General features: G+C 47.9%; 1 protein-coding gene across 1 annotated transcript; it reads left to right on the top strand.

The window, feature by feature from the left end:
- Window positions 1–3,702: 3,702 nt before the first annotated feature.
- Window positions 3,703–15,744, top strand: Polr1e (RNA polymerase I subunit E). The gene is made up of 12 exons (XM_005078752.4): window positions 3,703–3,867; window positions 4,282–4,385; window positions 4,899–4,975; window positions 5,953–6,038; window positions 9,733–9,791; window positions 10,469–10,613; window positions 11,071–11,178; window positions 11,767–11,863; window positions 12,766–12,899; window positions 14,039–14,120; window positions 14,721–14,852; window positions 15,320–15,744. The coding sequence occupies exons 1-12, from the start codon at window positions 3,747–3,749 to the stop codon at window positions 15,477–15,479; spliced, it is 1,305 nt and encodes a 434-aa protein (XP_005078809.1). The 5' UTR covers window positions 3,703–3,746; the 3' UTR covers window positions 15,480–15,744.
- Window positions 15,745–16,299: the final 555 nt, after the last annotated feature.

Here is a 16,299-nt window from a genome sequence, read left to right as displayed (position 1 = left end):
TTCCAGTCCCCATCCCAGATTGAACCTTTAGCTCCCAATATTCTCTCCCCATTCTTTCATGTCGCGTATATTCTACCATCCCTCACCCAAGTACAATCTTTTTTTTAAGACAGCATACAGAGCCGGGTGGTGGCGCACGCCTTTAATCCCAGCACTCGGGAGGCAGAGGCAGGCGGATCTCTATGAGTTCGAGGCAGGGCTGGACCGACAGCCCCCAAAACAATACAGAGAAATCCTGTCTCGTAAAAACCAAAAGAAAAAAAAAAGAAAAAAGAAAGAGAGAGCATACAGAGTTGAATACAATGGAATACCAAAATTACAACCAGGTGTGGTAGCTTGCACAAGTTAATCCCAGCACTTGGAGGCAGAAGCAGATGGATCTGTATGAATTCAAATTTGAGGTCAGCCTGGTCTATGTGGTGAGTTTCAGACTAATCACGGTTATACAGTAAGACCCTGTCTCAAAAAGAATAAAAAAAAGTACATAGCACAGAGGTAAACCCAAGGGATGAAACGGAATGTTAACAATGGCTGTCTTAAAAGGGCTGTGGGATCAGGTGTTATTACAATCTTATTATCCTTTCTGTATTTTCTGTATTTCCTATTATTCTACATCTAATATGCATTGCTTTAATAATTGTTTGGATAATTTAATAAGTGTCAGGAAAATGAGAATACTATGTTTAACAAGCTTTGACACAGAGCTCTGATTCTTTGTTTTTGTCTTACATTTTTGTCATCCTTTATTACTGTTATTTTATTGTGCAAATGTGGGTGCACATGTGTGTGCACCATGTACCTCAGCACACAGCAGAAAAACTTGCTGGAGTTGCTTCTCTCCCTCCACTGTGAGGGACCTGGGCATTGAACCCAGTTGCCTTTTCCCACTGAGCTACCTCACTGTTCGTGAATCTTTGCTTTTATTTAAAAATATTGAAAAGACAAAAAAATAAAAATAAAAATCTAGCACTTGGGAGGCAGCAGCAGGTAGATCTCTGAGTTTGGGGCCAGCCTAGTCTAAAGAACAAGTTCCAAGACAGCCAGGGTTACACAGAGAAACCCTGTCTCCAAATAATAATAATTAAAAAATAAAACAAGAATGTTGTGACTTAAGCAAAGTGACTTCTTTGTTATCATTAGTTGAGTGTGTTGGTACACACCTATAACCCTGATTATCCACAGAAGAGGCAAGGTGATCTCAAGTTCTGAGTTAAGCTGGGCTACTTAATGCATGTAATTAAAGTAAGAACCTAGCAAGCTGGGCGTTGGTGCATGCCTTTAATCCCAGCACTCGGGAGGCAGAGGCAGGCAGATCTCTGTGAGTTCGAGGCTAGCCTGGTCTACAGAGTGAGTTCCAGGATAGCTTCCAAAACAATACAGAGAAACCCTGTCTCGAAAAACCAAAAAAAAAAAAGTAAGAACCTATCAAAGAAAAGTTACTGTTTTGCTTACTGCTATCCCAAAGCTCATCAAGAAGTAGAAATACTTAGAAATGAACACAATCAGTTAAATATTAGAAGGCAGAGGTACTATTGCCCCAAATTAGAGGCCAGCTTGGTCTTTGTGGTTCGTTCCAGGACAGCCAGGGGCATATACCCAGACCTTGTCTGTAAACAAACAAGTAAACAAACAATGCACATGGCGGTATGTAGAGGATGGACTCTGTTCCATGCTGTCTAGCCCGAGATGCACGTGGGACATCGGATACAGGAATATTGACGTATGGCTCACAGAGGTAACCGGGATAAAAAAAAAATTTCAAATGCTGGTGTGTGAGGCACAGCTGAGAGGCTGGAAGCAGTTGCTGAGGCAGGGGAATGGAAAGCATGGAAGATGGGAAGGAGCAGGGAGACAAAAAAGAGGAGGAGGAGACTTTCCCAAGGCTCCGGCAGATCAACTGGTTGGTCTCTCCACGGCCCTGGAGATCTCAGCTCCGGCTATAGGTTGAAGCTGCGGTAGTTTCGTCATACAAACAAAACGAAACAAAACCCTGCCCACTATGAAGCCAGCCTTACTGAGCCCTGTCTACAGGGGTTCTTGCAGCCCGCTTCAGGTGACACAGAAGAGAAGGGAAGGATAGAGGAGAATACAGAGTAAGGCAACACAGAAGAGGAGAATAGAAGAAAAAGAGAGGAAGAAGAACAAGAAAGGAAAATGAGAAAATAGATTTAAAAAAGTTGTTTTTGGAGTTCTGGATAAACCGCCTCAAACCAGGATCTCCCTTGCATTTCCACCTTCATTAGCGATATCCAGAAGCACCAGCAGATGGGGATATTGCCCTGAAAAAAGGAGAAATGCACAGCCCTTGCCTTAAATTTTCCTTGGCTTAAAAAGACAGAGAATTCCAGGTGTCTCTGGGTCTTCAGACTAAATTTAAGAAGTAAAGACTCTTATGGTAAATTTTGTGTACTTTTAGTAATCCATGCTTTTAACCCAAACGAGGCCACTGTGAACTTTTGACTTTACATCTCTACTTGAACAAGGCTCCCAGCATCCCGTCCCATATCAGTTACTATTTAATGTACGCGTATGCATATGTTGTCTGAGTATCTTGAGTCACTGTTAACTAGTTGAACAACACTGAGATACACTACAGTTCTGATCCAGCTCCCCATCTGTAAAACTTCCTTTCCTGGACAGAATGCCTGTCTTGCCCGTGATATTTCCGGGCATCTTCACTCTCCCACCAGTAGCCCAGCAGCCAATGCAGAGGACTTTCGGTGAGGATGTCCTATTGGCAAAAGGTTCCCATCGGAAAGTCTAGTCTTCAGTGGTGAGTGGGTTATCAGGTGGACAATTTAAATGCTCAGGGGGAATCGTTCTTGGATCCCCCCCCCCCCAGACAGGGCTTCTCTATGTAGCCCTGGCTGTCCTGGAACTCACTCTGTGGACCAGACAGGCCTTGAACTCGGGGATCTGCCTGCTTCTGCCTCCTGAGCGTTGGGGATTAAAAGCGTGAGCCACCACCCCGGGCTCACAATGTAGCAGTTTTTATAATGGAGTCATTAGGAAAGCGTGGCAAAGGATCATGCAGACATTAGGGTCACTGTAATTGTCTGGGTGTTGAGGTGGGAATGCGGTTCTCAAAAGACAGTATTTTGGAGAGCAGAGATGAATGAGCCATGACCTGTATTGGGCAAAGGGGCTCTGGCCCTTTGCTATGATAGCCCCCCACAGGGAAAAGGGTTGTCCAATCTGTCCGTCAGCCAAGACTTTCTCCTGCTCCACTTCAAAAGCTTTTGTCCAGATGGCCCGAGTTCTGTGTCTCTCCTTATGCTCTAGCCTCCTGAAGTTGGCTAGGGCACAACATTAACGCCTCCACCAGAGATGTCATGGTGGGAGATGTATAGGGCTAGCTCTCCAACTGTGTGGTCAGGAAGCTCTACCGAGCAGCAGCTGTCCCTCTGCCACATCTGCTTGGCGCTCTAGAACTTCATGTCTGAGTATTCTAAATTCCCACTTGGCCTTTTCGGGTCTTGGTAAGGTGGGAAGAAAGACAGTCCTCTACTTAGAAGATACTAAGTCAGAGGCAGCTCCACGGCGTTTGGCTAGCGGTGACTGAACGGGGGGGCCAATCAGGTACCGCGTCTCGCAGAGGCCCTCCTACCGGGGGGCGTGGCCACGCGGAAAGAGCCAAGAGTGGTCCGGGACGGAGCGAGGGGGCGTGGTTTCGCGGCTTGCGTGCTCTGGGAGGGACCCAAAGTGTCACTTCCGGTGTATGCGTCCGCGTGTGAACCGGCGAGCTCATGGCTACCCTGGAGTCTTCCAGGCTGGACAGCCAGAGTGGAGACATGGAGACAGAGGAGCTACAGAGTGCAAGGTGGCAGTACTGTGGGGATCCTGACGACAGGCAGAAAGCCGTGCTGGGTAAAGACCGCGGGACCGGAGCGGAGTTCCGCGGAGCCCTATCCCCTTGGTCTGGGCACCACGGCGCCCTCCTGCCCACTGCCATCCTCCCATTCCCCTGTCGTGACTTCACATCCAGGTCACTTCTCAGGCCTTGGCCATTTCACCAGGTCTCTCATCCACCCATTTTCCTCCCCACGGGGCAGAGTTCCTCTCTCTTCTGCCAGTTAATGACATTCCCTCAGTCATTTTCTGCCCAGAGGCCACCCCCTCCCCAACTCCTTTTTTAGTACTGGACCAGGACTTCCTTCAGTCCCCCTAAAAGTGGGACACGAGCTCTCTTGCCTTCGCCGTGGGTTCCCAACCACAGTGCGGCTCCTCGCCACCACTCTCTGCTGGTCCCACTCTCAGCTCCTTCTTGGGTTACACTTACAGTCCAGTTCTCCAACGGGAAGCTGCGGAATCCAGGCAACATGCGCTTCACCTTGTACAACAGCAACGACCTGGTAAACCCCAGGCTGAAGAATCAGCGGATCCTGGTAAGTGCTGCAGCTGTACAGGTTGTCTGGGCTCTGCAGGACCCAGAAGGCAGATGTGGGAGAAAAGGAGGAGTAGCAAACGGGACTGAGGCTGCACCCCGGTGCAAGATTTTGGGTGAAACGATGACTTTTCACATGTGTGGGAGAGAGGATTCATCCGTGTAGCTCTGTTATACTGGAACTCACAGAGATCCGCCTGCCCCTGCCTCCTGAGTGCTGGGATTAAAGGCGTGTGCTACCACCGCCCAGCCTGAAGCTTTTTAATTTCTAGCAGTCCCGGGGGTCACTCCCCGCCAGAACTTTACCTATTACTTTGAAGCTTCCTTATGGTATTTGGGGTCCCCCAGAGACACCCTAGATTTCTGTAGAGATGCCGGGGTAGATCACCCCCTGGAGGATATCTAGGGCTGGTCATTTTGATGCTGTATTCTAAGGCTTCTGCCCATGTCAAAAGGAATCCATGCTCATGCCCTCCAATGCTGATTGTAATTTGGACACTCCCTTGTTTTTCAGGCAGCTGAGACCGATAGGCTTTCCTACGTTGGAAACAATTTTGGGACTGGCGCCCTCAAATGCAACACTCTTTGCAGGTAACGGACAACTGGGCTGTGACAAGGGTGTAGGAGGGTTGTAGTGGTGACAGAGACGTCACCGTCTTCATTCTTCATTTTAGAGGTAGTTGGGGACATCTGCAGGTTTGCTAAGACCTTGTGTTTCTAAACTCACAAGTTCCATATACTCGGTGTGTAGACACTCTTAGAAAGGAAGAGATGGCTTGCATTTGGCAAGTTCCTAAAGACCTCATTTATTATGACATTATGTGTGACTGTCCTATCCCGAAAGACATCTATGTCTGCTGATTTAGAACGTGATCAAGCCTCAGGTTTGCCTTGGGACAAGAGGATTTGGTATCTTCAGGGCGACTGGGTTGGAACAGAGCAGCCCTCCAGCAATGTCACTGGTGAAGTGAATGACTTTGGCAACTCTGCCCTTTGCTCCTCCGGTGTCTTCTGTGTAACAGCATCATCCAGCCTGAGGAGTCTTTAATTCACAGGCTGATGCGGTGTAGATGGGATCTCATGATGGCACCACAGTGAAGGCCTTTCAGAGTCCCTGGGGGCCACACCCCTCAGTAACACAGTGTGCTAAACCCCCCCCCTCCCCCCCCCCGGTTTCTCTGTAGTGTTTTGGAGGCTGTCCTGGAATTCGCTCTGTAGACCAGGCTGGCCTCGAACTCACAGAGATCCTCCTGCCTCTGCCTCCTGAGTGCTGGGAGTGCTGGGATTAAAGGCGTGCTTGTATTTGTTTCTTATTCTAGATTCTTATTACCTCAGGAGGGTTTTAAGGATGATTGGTTATCAGAACCGTCTGGTGGCTTTTTCAGGCCACAATCATTTTATGTCTCCTCCGTCTTCCTCACCTACTGCTCCCTCTCCGTGCAGGGATTATTGTTACATGTGAGCAAGTGACTGAGAGAAGCTAGGAATGTGAAAATAGCAGAGAGAGGATTGTGTAAATATAACGACCTTTTGACTAAACTACTATTGTATTATTCCCTTTCACTCAGACACTTTGTGGGAGTTCTGAATAAGACCTCTGGCCAGATGGAAGTGTATGATGCTGAGTTGTTCAACATGCAGCCACTGTTTGCTGGTAGGTTCCAGAAATGAGTACTCAGCTAAAGGCGACATCGTCTGGGTTTCTTGGATTAGTTCATTTTTGTTTTCTAAATGGCTTCCCCCACATACACCTTTTTGAGAGAAGGGCTCATGTAGTTCAGGCTGCCCTTGAATTTGCTGGGTAGCTGAAGATGACACTGGATTTCTGGTCCTCCTGCCATCAGCTGAGTGCTGAGTCACCATGCCACCATGCAGGCTTGTGTGATGAAGGGGCGTGAACTCAGAACTTGGTGTCTGCTTGGCAAACACAGCTTCTCCTCAGACATAATAGGGTGCCTTCTTGCCAAGTGTTTTTGTTTTCTTTCTTTTTGGGTTTTCGAGACAGGGTTTCTCTGTTTAGCTTTGGAAGCTGTCCTGGAACTCACTCTGTAGACCACTCTGGCCTGGAACTCACAAAGATCCGCCTGCCTCTGCCTCCCAAGTGCTGGGATTAAAGGTGTGTACCACCAATGCCGGCTGTTTCTTTTTTTTTTTATTTGAAAAGTTTTATATATGTATATATATATATATTTAATTATTACCTTTTTTGGAGTGAGGGAGGTTCTCTTCAGCATTTACAGATGTTGTCTCCGAAACCAGCCTTTAAAGCAAGATGAATAGTCATCAGTACAGAATGTTAAGGGAGGTATCTCATAGTACATTCTTTCCCACCACAGACTTTTCTTAATTCTTCTTGTGTGGAAGTACAGGTGTTCACATGCCACAGCACACCTATGGACGTCAGAGCAGAGCCTCTCCTGCCCTGGCCGACCTGTGTGAGACACTGTGTCTGTTGGCTCTGAGTAGGCCGGTAGGCTACCCCTTGAGCATCTGGGGTTCTCTTGTCTCGGCTTCCCATCTTACCATGGGAGCTCTGGGATCCCAGATGCGTGTTACCGTGCCCAACTTCACATGGGCTCTGGGGATTCATGCCCAGGTCCTCATGTGTGGATAGCAAGCTCTCTAACACATTGTATGGTTTATCGCGTGCATGTGTGTCTGTGTACCGCATGTATGAATTGCTCATGGAGGCCAGAGAAGAGGAGTTGGAGCCCTTGAAACTGGAGTTACGCATGGTTGTTAGCTGTCACATGGATGCTGGGAACTGAACTTGGGTCCTCTTGAGAGCTTCTTGTGCTGTTAACTGCTGAGTCATCTCTTCAGACTCTGAGGTGTTTAGACGAGACACATTTGTATTCTGTGTAAATAGTTTACAAGTCTGGCTAACACATGCACAGATTTAGTTTTGGGTCCTTGCTGTGTGCTCCCCACTATTCTGAACACCTTTCATAAGCACCATGATTACTTCATGTGTACTCTAATTGGTTTTTTTTTCTTTGTTTTTTTTTTGAGATAGAGTCTCTCTGTGTAGTTCTGGCTGTCCTGGAACTCGATCTGTAGACTAGGCTGGCCTTGAACTTAAGGAGATTGGTCTACCTCTGCCTCCTTAGTGCTGGGATTAAAGGTGTGCGCCACCGCCACCACCTGGCTTTTTTTTTCCCGTGTTATTCCTCTTCTACAGTGCTGAAACCTGGCCTTTTTTTTTTCCGTGTTATTCCTCTTCTACAGTGCTGAAACCTGGCTTTTTTTTTTCCGTGTTATTCCTCTTCTACAGTGCTGAAACCTGGCTTTTTTTTTTCCGTGTTATTCCTCTTCTACAGTGCTGAAACCTGGCTTTTTTTTTCCGTGTTATTCCTCTTCTACAGTGCTGAAACCTGGCTTTTTTTTTCCGTGTTATTCCTCTTCTACAGTGCTGAAACCTGGCTGAGCCAGTGACCTGCTGTTGAGCTAACTCAGACTTTTCAGATACCAGAGACTAACTGCATCATCTTGCGTTTAATTAATGTTTGAGATTTTCATAACCCTTTCTAACTCCCTTTACATCTATCTGATCTTCAGAATAAGACCCAGAGTATAGTCGCATGGGCATTATAATCTTTAATAACTTAGCTCATCTGTTCAGTGGCAAGGTAAGAGATAGCTGGCCAGCTTTAAACCATTTCAGAGAAGAGCTTCATGTACTAGCTGAAGTTCCCTTCTGGCATTCTGGGTGTAAGTCTGGGGTAATACTTATTAATGGGGTCCATGTACATGGATGTACACTGGAGCTACATGTTCATTATTATCCCTGTATTTTTTGGCCATCTTCTGTGGTTGTATTTTATGCTGATATCTAAGTCAGGCTAGGAATAAAACTTTGATTAAATCATTTGATATTAGTGTTTAAGCAAGTATTTCTTTGGGGAATCACCATGAATGAACCATGTGAGAAGCATGTACTGAAACAGTATGGCAGACATGAAAAGCTTTCTTTCTCATAACACCCCCCAAATGTAATTGTTTTAAAACTTGCTGTGAGAGGAAGTTTCTGGAAAGAAGCTACACATGCTGATGCCGATTTCCAGAGTAGAACTTCAGTGATGTGAGAGGTTGGAATGTCAAGTCCAGGGCCAAATTACCTTGGGTCATTTTAAATCTCTTTAATAGCAAACCATTGCCTACCTCTGTATTTGGCCTAACATCCACCTGGTTAATAGACTACTCCTTTGGTATGTGTGAACAGGCAATTGAGTGTCTACCAACTCAAAAGCTAAGAAAGTCTGTTGTAAGATGGCCCCTGAGGCCTCTAACAGAGATAATCACTTTTTTCCTTTCTTGCTTCATTTTACTTATTTTTTTGAGACACAGTCTCACCATGTAGCCTTTCCTAGCTGAAGCTTGCTATATAGACCTAGCTGGCTTCAAACATATAGAGATACTCCTGCCTCTGCCTCCTGGGTGTTGGGATTAAAGGCAACCCCAATCACACTTTTGCTACTTTTCTGTAACTCATCTAACTGATATACCCATCAAGGTAAGTGAGAAGTGTTTTGATTTCTGTCTTTCATTTTTTTCTGTCACTGTGAAAGCTTCATGAAGTTACTATGTTGGAGCATGGGATGTGGAATAAGCTAAATCTATGTTCCCATGAAATAGTCACTTATTATTTTTCATGGTTCATTATGACTCCGCTGATTCTTCAGCCTGGGGTTTACCAGGTCGTTGCTGTTGTACAAGGCCATTGCAGAGTTTTTGCCCACCGGGTTATGCTGCTCACTCCTTGAGTACTCTGAGGGAAGTTGGAGAGTGAAAATCCACATTATGTTTACACCTGCCTTTAGGTCTTTGACTAGACAAGCAAATCTACTTACAGGAAGAGTCAAGGACTTGGTTTCCGTTCCCTCTGGCCTGGCCTGAAAATGCCTGGGCCAGTCACTGTGTCTGCAGACCTCATTTCCTCTGTTTGTGAACTAAGAGGTTGGAGCAGAGGACACCCATTACCCGGTTCTCTTACGTGTGCACTGAGGTATACAGTCAGTATTCACAGTGTACATTCATGTTAGGGAAATCTCGGAATAAGGAAATCTGTTTTTCTTAGATGTTAAATAAATACTAACTGCTGTTAATATTTTAAGGCCTTGCAGAGCTGAGCACAGTCGGCTGCAGTGCCCCCTGCTTGTGGGGTTGAGACCAGGGTATCAGTTGAGCTCACAAGTCTAAGACCATCCTAGGCAACATACTGAGGTCCCATTTACAAAACCAAAACAAAAAACAGTAAAATACTCACTTGTGAGTCTCACGGTGTGCTTTCTTCCTGTCGTGTGTTTTGTGGGTCTCTTATGGTGTGCTTTCTTCCTGTGTTTCTTTAGAAGATGCTATTGAGCAGGAGCCCCCTCCGGAGAACCAGACCAAGACTTTCAGGGAAAAGGTGAGTGGCAGTTAAGGGAGCTCCTTCGGGGCCTGGTCTCCCCATCAGTGTCACAGCCCTCTTGAATGTGGGCTTTCCAGGGAGCAGGCCTGCTGCTGCCTTGGCCAGGTAAACACAGCTAATGTTGGTGTTTGCACCCTGTTCTCTGGGCTGATGGAGGTGTAGCAGAAAATGTGTTAGGTTTTGGTCCACACTGTAGAAGATGGTTATACCTGGAATCTCATGTAAACAAAGTAAGTTCTTTGAGCTTCTCAGTGTAGAGGAAGGATTCTTAGAGAAGTCATCTCACCCCAGGATGGCAGACTGAACTTTCAGTGCTGCTGGACCGTTGCAAGAGAAGAGTCCTCTGTGGTTCAGGGAAATGGGTGTTTTATTAACAATGTCCCTTACTGGAGCAGGTGGCAGATTGGCAGGCTGTGCGCCACAGATTTACCAGCCCTAATTCTAGTCAGGTTGTCTTTTTGTCCTGATGGAAAACTAACTATAGATGTGTACTGGGAGTCAGTACACCAAACCCCCGTTCTGAAGTGGAACAGTGAGGTGGACAGGTATGAGAAAGCCTGGTTGACAGTGATGTAATCTTGGCTCAGGGAGCCCAGAGCATGCTTGTGCTTACATACATGGAACAGTCGTGCTGCCCAGTCTGTCCTTACTGATTGGGTGTGTTTCTTACACAGTTGGATTCTTGCATTGAAGCCTTTGGAAGCACCAAGCAGAAGCGGTCTCTGAACTCGCGGAGAATGAACAAAGTTGGCAGCGAATCTTTGAATCTCACAGTTACTAAAGCTGCAGAGAACATCATTGATACAAAGGGTGTGAATGGTAAGCAGAGGGAGCATGGGTAAAGAGTGTGCCCACAAAGACTTGAGATCCGTCACTCGCCTCCATATGCAAGTGGTGGCCTTGAAGGCTGGATTCCTTCTTGCTGCTTGCTGAGGACCTGCTCAGGAATGACTGTGGAGGCACTAGAAACTGTGACACTGTCCTGTCCTCAGGCATGGGAAGGAACATGTGCAAGCCTTGCTCTTGGTGCATGGCTGTAGCTTCTCTGATGTGTAGTGATTATTTATTGGCACGCCTCTCTTTAACTCTATTCTGAGTTAGTTGAGAGCAAACACGCTGTATCCACCTTCTGCATGGCTGGGACTCCTGGAGCATTAGTTCAGATCTCAGATTTGAGTTTTGGACCATGTGGTCTCCACTGCATAGGGTTCATGGAGTGTTAGGGAGCTTGCAGCCAGACGGGGTGACACTCACATCAGTTTCCCTCCATTGAAAGCTCTGGTCAGCGATGCCATGCAGGATGACTTGCAAGATGACTCCCTCTACCTTCCTCCCTGCTATGCTGATGCAACCAAGCCTGAAGACGTGTACAGATTTGAAGACAGTATCCTTGCATTGGAAAGGTGCCTAATTTGCAGGCTAAGATGTTTGTATCCATTGGCAGAACCAGGCTGTGTAAGGGTGGTCATAGTCCTGTGACGTTAATAAGTGCAACACCCAAAGCTTTTACCCTGTCCCAGTGCTGTTAACAAGAGGTTGATAGATCAGTTCAGCTTCCTCATCAGTGGAGGGACCCACTCCCGGGACTCAAGCCCATTATTCAGTAACAGGACAAATGGGCACAGCTTAGCCCTGTGGGGGTCATTCTCCACAAATAGTCAGAATATAACCTTAGAGTTGGTTGGTATCAAAGTCTAGAGCAGACATACTGAAAGAAGGGTTAGAATATAGAACTCCACTGCTCAGTGGGTCTGGCTAATTGGAGAATGCTAACAGAGCTCTGGTAATGAAGGGGAGGGGAGCAGTTCAGGCAGGAAGTGACCCCTAGGCTGGGGTCCAAGAGTCTGGTCTCTGCACCCCACCCTGCTTCCTATATGGGCCTTAGCCTCTCCTACCTGGGAAATGAGGCCCCGGAGATGACTTGGCTCAGTGGTTTCCATTTTGGTCAATCATGTTCTTAACCTGCAACCAGTTCTGTCCCAGGCTGAGTATGATGCTCTTGAGAGCCCATCAGAAGCTTTCAGAAAGGTCACGTCAGAAGACATACTGAAGATGATCGAAGAGAACAGGTGGGCAGGGGGAGCATCTGTGAGTCAGGATGGGAAAGAGGAGTCGGACACAGAGACAGACCTTGCTGATGGCACTCTGAGTCAGTGGGGAGGTGTCTGCTCAGCTGTGGGATGGAGGAGCGACCTTTGACACTAGGCTTTCAGGCTGTGGGCAGATTCAAGGAAGAGGATTGGCTCGTGTGTAGAGCCTACAGCTGGAGAGATGGTGGCAGGGTCCTGCAATCCAGGGCCTGGCACCAAAGCTAGCTCCAGACCCCACTGTTGTGTTGATGCTGATTATCACTGGCAATGCCCAAAGGCTGGCGCCTGGCATTGGCATGGGTGCCAATCACAGTGACAGCTGTGACAGCATGCTCGGAAACGTTTCTAGAATTAAATATGCATATTCTAAATATTGTACATTTAGTTTAAGTAACAGAGATTAACCCGACTAAAACAACTTTTTTAAAAAGATGATGGTTAGATTATTTCTTAGTCGTGAGCCTTTTCTACTAATTATTCCTTTCTTCTGGTTTATAAGATTGTGCATGTTTATATGTATCTGATGTGGGCATGGGTGCCAAGAGGAGACGTCGTTGCATCTGCTAGATCTGTAGTTACAGCAGTGAGCGCTGTCAAAGAAACCAGGTCCTCTGCAAGAGCAGTGAGAGCCAGCGCTCTTTTCAATCTTAGATTGTGTGTGTGGGGTGCGTGTACATGCGGAGGTCTGAGGTTGGTCTTAGGAATTATCCTCCACTGTTGCTCTACCTTGTCTGTCAGTCAAAACCTGTGAACCCTGCTGGGGCTAGTCTCCCTAGCAGCTTGCTCAAGAGTATGTGGAGGGCACGGGGACAATGTGCTGGTGGTGCCTCCTCACAGCCTGCTTTTCCCTCATGTGCAGCTGTTTCCCTTCCTTGTTTCAGACACTGTTCCTTCGTCATAGAAATGCTGAAGTCTTTACCATCAAACGAGGAGAGTCGAGACCGGCAAGCCCGAAGCATCTGGTTTCTAGATGCCCTCATCAGATTTCGAGCTCAGAAAGTAATAAAGGGAAAAAGTAAGCCCCCGCAGGCATTTTATCCTGCTTATTTCCAGAGGTTACTTGTCCGTGGTTCTCACGTCACCCCCATGGATGTCTGTCCAGGCCCTCTCTGTGCAGCCTGCCCTTCCTCCTGACCCCGCTGCCTGCCTGAGCCTCGCAGGGCTCGCCTTTCTTTGTGCTTTTTTCTTCTGTTCTAGAAATGGGGACAGGGTTGGATGGGGCTTCCAGAGAGCACACACACTGCTTCTGTTTTGTTGGGTAAAACACAGTATCCAGGTCAAATGAGATGAGTAATTTAAGCGAGGCTGTTAGAACAGACCTCAGTTAAGGAGGAGGAACCAGAAGAGGAAGCTTGGGGCAGGCTGTTTTGTCTAAGGCAGGCTCACTGTGCAGCCCTGGTTGGCCTGGAACTCGCTGTGCGGTTCAGGCTGACTTGGGACTCACAGACATGCACTTGCCTCTGCCTTCTGAGTGCTGAGATGGGAGCTGGGAGCCACCATGCTTGGTATTTTCTTTCTTTTTTCGGGTGTGGGGAGTTGTGACAGTTTATTTCACACTGAGTCAGTTTGTAATGTTTAAAATTCCAGCTCCACTTGTTTCTAGAACCGTATGTGGTGGTCACATACTCATACCCACCCCAAGTTGGAAAGCCAGCAGGAGACGCATGGGGTGTGTCTGTTCGCTGCCACTGTGAAAGGCACCAAGGAGGGAGGTGTGCCTCTCCTTAACTCTCATTTCCAGTCTCCTGCCTTCCACCCTCGATTTACTTAAGTGTGTGGGGTACACGCCTAAGTGTATCTAAGGTCGGATGACAATTTTGGAATCATTTCTTTCTCTATATCCATGTGAATCTTGGGGATGGGATCTGGTGGGACATCTTTATCCACTGAAACGTCTCACTGGCTCCATCTGCAATCTCTTTACTTCCCAGTATCTTGCTGTGTGTTCTCAGTCCTCATCAGTCGGTTTTTTTCTGTCTTTTCATGCCCGCTTCACAAACACCTCTTGTGTGTGTCTGACCTGAAAGTGGCTGATTTGGATCTTGGGGCCCTGTTTCTCTGTGGTCTGGTCATTACAGCCCCCGCCCACCCACTTGTGGATGTGTGGCCTATGGGCTTTCCAGGAAAATGACCCAGTGCAACTTTGTGTTCTAGGCGCCCTAGGACCTGGGATCCCCCATATCATCAACAGCAAGCTGCTGAAGCAGTTCACCTGCTTGACTTACAACAATGGCAGGTCAGGGTCTGGCTCTACAAAGAAGAAAGCAGATGGGGGTGGCAGGGAAGGGCGGGGGCTCGGGTGCAGTTCCGTGTCCAGAGGTCCATGTAGGTCATACACCGTCCCCTTGGGAGTGTGCATTTGTGTCTGGCTGTGGGGCACCCCGCAGTGACGCTTACTGATGACTACAGTGCTATAGAAAAGAGCAGCCAGCATGGTGACCTAGAAATTCCAGGAGCATCCTGGCTTCGTTTGATGGGGCTGTGTTTTCTGCTCCCGATTGTGCTTGGAAACAGCAGGGGCAGCACTGGGCTTGGGGTGGTTTTCCTGCAGGCTGCAGAACAGACAGTAACAGCCTCATACAGAGGACTTTCATGAGTGTGATGCTACGGCACCACCTAGGGCAAGTGTGGGCAGGGCTTTCTCTGTCTCTTAGGGGAAACATGGTTGACTCAATGGTCACTGTGAGACTTGGGCACTTTGGAAAGAACAGGTCATATGGCTTGATGCTCCCGCTCCCCAAACTGGGAACATGACTGTAGAGGACCAGGCGCTGGTGTTCTTATTGAGCACTTGGAACTTAACTTCATTTCTCCTTTATTGCCACTGACTCTGCAGTCTACGGAACTTAATTTCAAGTTCTATGAAGGCCAAGATCACTGCGTATGCGATCATACTCGCGTTGCACATAAATAACTTCCAGATTGACCTGACACTGTTGCAGGGAGACTTGAAACTCAGCGAGAAAAGGTGAGCATAGTAGAATAATGCTGGGCCCTGCAGCCACCTGGGTGGATTCCCACTCCTGCCCAGAGCATGAGACCCTGCTGACACTGGTGTCTCGTAGAAAAAATCTCAGTTTTCAATGAATGAATGAGTGATTGGTGAGTGCCTTCTCTCTGCAAGGCATGACACTGAACTCATTCACAGGCCCTCATTGATTTCAAAAACAACAAGAATCTAAGATCGGGAGAAGTAATGACTTTCAAGATCTCACTCCCAAAGAGTGTGCCTGGGCGTTAGGCCTGAGCCTCCCACGGCTCTCTGTTCTGAATAGCCCTGTGTGCTTTGAGTTGCTGTGACCGGGGAGGGTTCTCCGTGGGTCCGGGGGGGGGGGGGGGGGGGGCAGAGACCCAGCTGCATGGTCCAGAGCACAGCAGGCTTTGCTCCTGTCAGACGGAGCGTCGTACCCTCCATTTGTGCTGATTGTCCCTTAGGATGATTGAGATCGCAAAAGCCATGAGGCTGAGCGTCTCCAAAAGAAAGGTGACTCTGGCAGACGGCAGAGAAGAGGATCACAGACTGGGCACTCTGTCTGTCCCCCTGCCTCCGCCCCAGACCTCGGATCGCCAGTCAAAGCGGAAGAAGATGACCTAGAAGTTCTCCAGATGGGTTGTTCTGGTCCTATCACAGCCGCTTCTGCGCACTCCCACTTGTGCTGTGGAAAGGGAGGCAGACTGGAAGCTGTGCTATTTACCCATAACCCAAGTACTCAGGAGACGGAGGCAGGAGGATTGTGGTTCCTGGACCTGCCTAGGACTGCTGCACTCCACCCCCAGGCCTTACTTGAGCATGGTTTTCGTGCCTGAAGCATCCCTGGTGTGCCTCTCATGCAGAAATTAAAGCGATGGTCCAGGTTTGAGTCCATCTCCTTCCTTTGGTGTTCTGTGGTTACAAACAGCAGATGTTTCTCCTGCTGGTTCTGTGCAGGGTTTGGGAGGGTAGGGGAAGTTCAGGTCAAAGGATCACATCAGGCTAAACTTTGAGCTTAAAGGATGAAGGTTTATAAGGAGGACCTAGACAGGCCCTGCAGTAGGAGAGAGGACCGAGCAGAGCGGGGCTGAGGAGGCTCCCAGCCCTAAGGTTGGCAGTGGATCTAAATAAACAACCTCCTACAGCACAGCAGAGCCAAATCAGGAAGGGATAACCACGGCCTTTCTTCCTCCGAAACCCTTTGCTCACCAGGTGACCACATGGAGGTAGAGTCACCGTTTGTCTTCAGAATGGCCCTGGGTAGGGCTGGAGTTACTATTATTGAATGATATAGAGGTCCTGAGATACAGCCCTTCGGCTTTGAACTCTGAGCCATGGTGGGAACAAGCTGACAGGATGGAGTCCCACGTTCTGCAGTCTCAATGGCACCTCAGGGGAGGTCTGCTGGTCACTTGGAACGCCAGCAAATGTGTGGACCAAGTTA

This window comes from Mesocricetus auratus, unplaced genomic scaffold (assembly GCF_017639785.1).
Source record: "Mesocricetus auratus isolate SY011 unplaced genomic scaffold, BCM_Maur_2.0 Super-Scaffold_6730, whole genome shotgun sequence".
NCBI classification, from domain to species: Eukaryota; Metazoa; Chordata; class Mammalia; order Rodentia; family Cricetidae; genus Mesocricetus; species Mesocricetus auratus.
This window is presented reverse-complemented; position numbering and strand designations above follow the sequence as displayed.

Coding starts and splice junctions, on each gene's coding strand:
- Polr1e (XM_005078752.4), top strand. CDS start 3,747: ATGGCTACCCTGGAGTCTTCCAGGCTGGACAGCCAGAGTGGAGACATG. Junction 11,179..11,766: donor CGTGTACAGATTTGAAGACA/GTATCCTTGCAT, acceptor ACCTGCAACCAG/TTCTGTCCCAGGCTGAGTAT. Junction 14,121..14,720: donor TTGACTTACAACAATGGCAG/GTCAGGGTCTGG, acceptor CTGACTCTGCAG/TCTACGGAACTTAATTTCAA.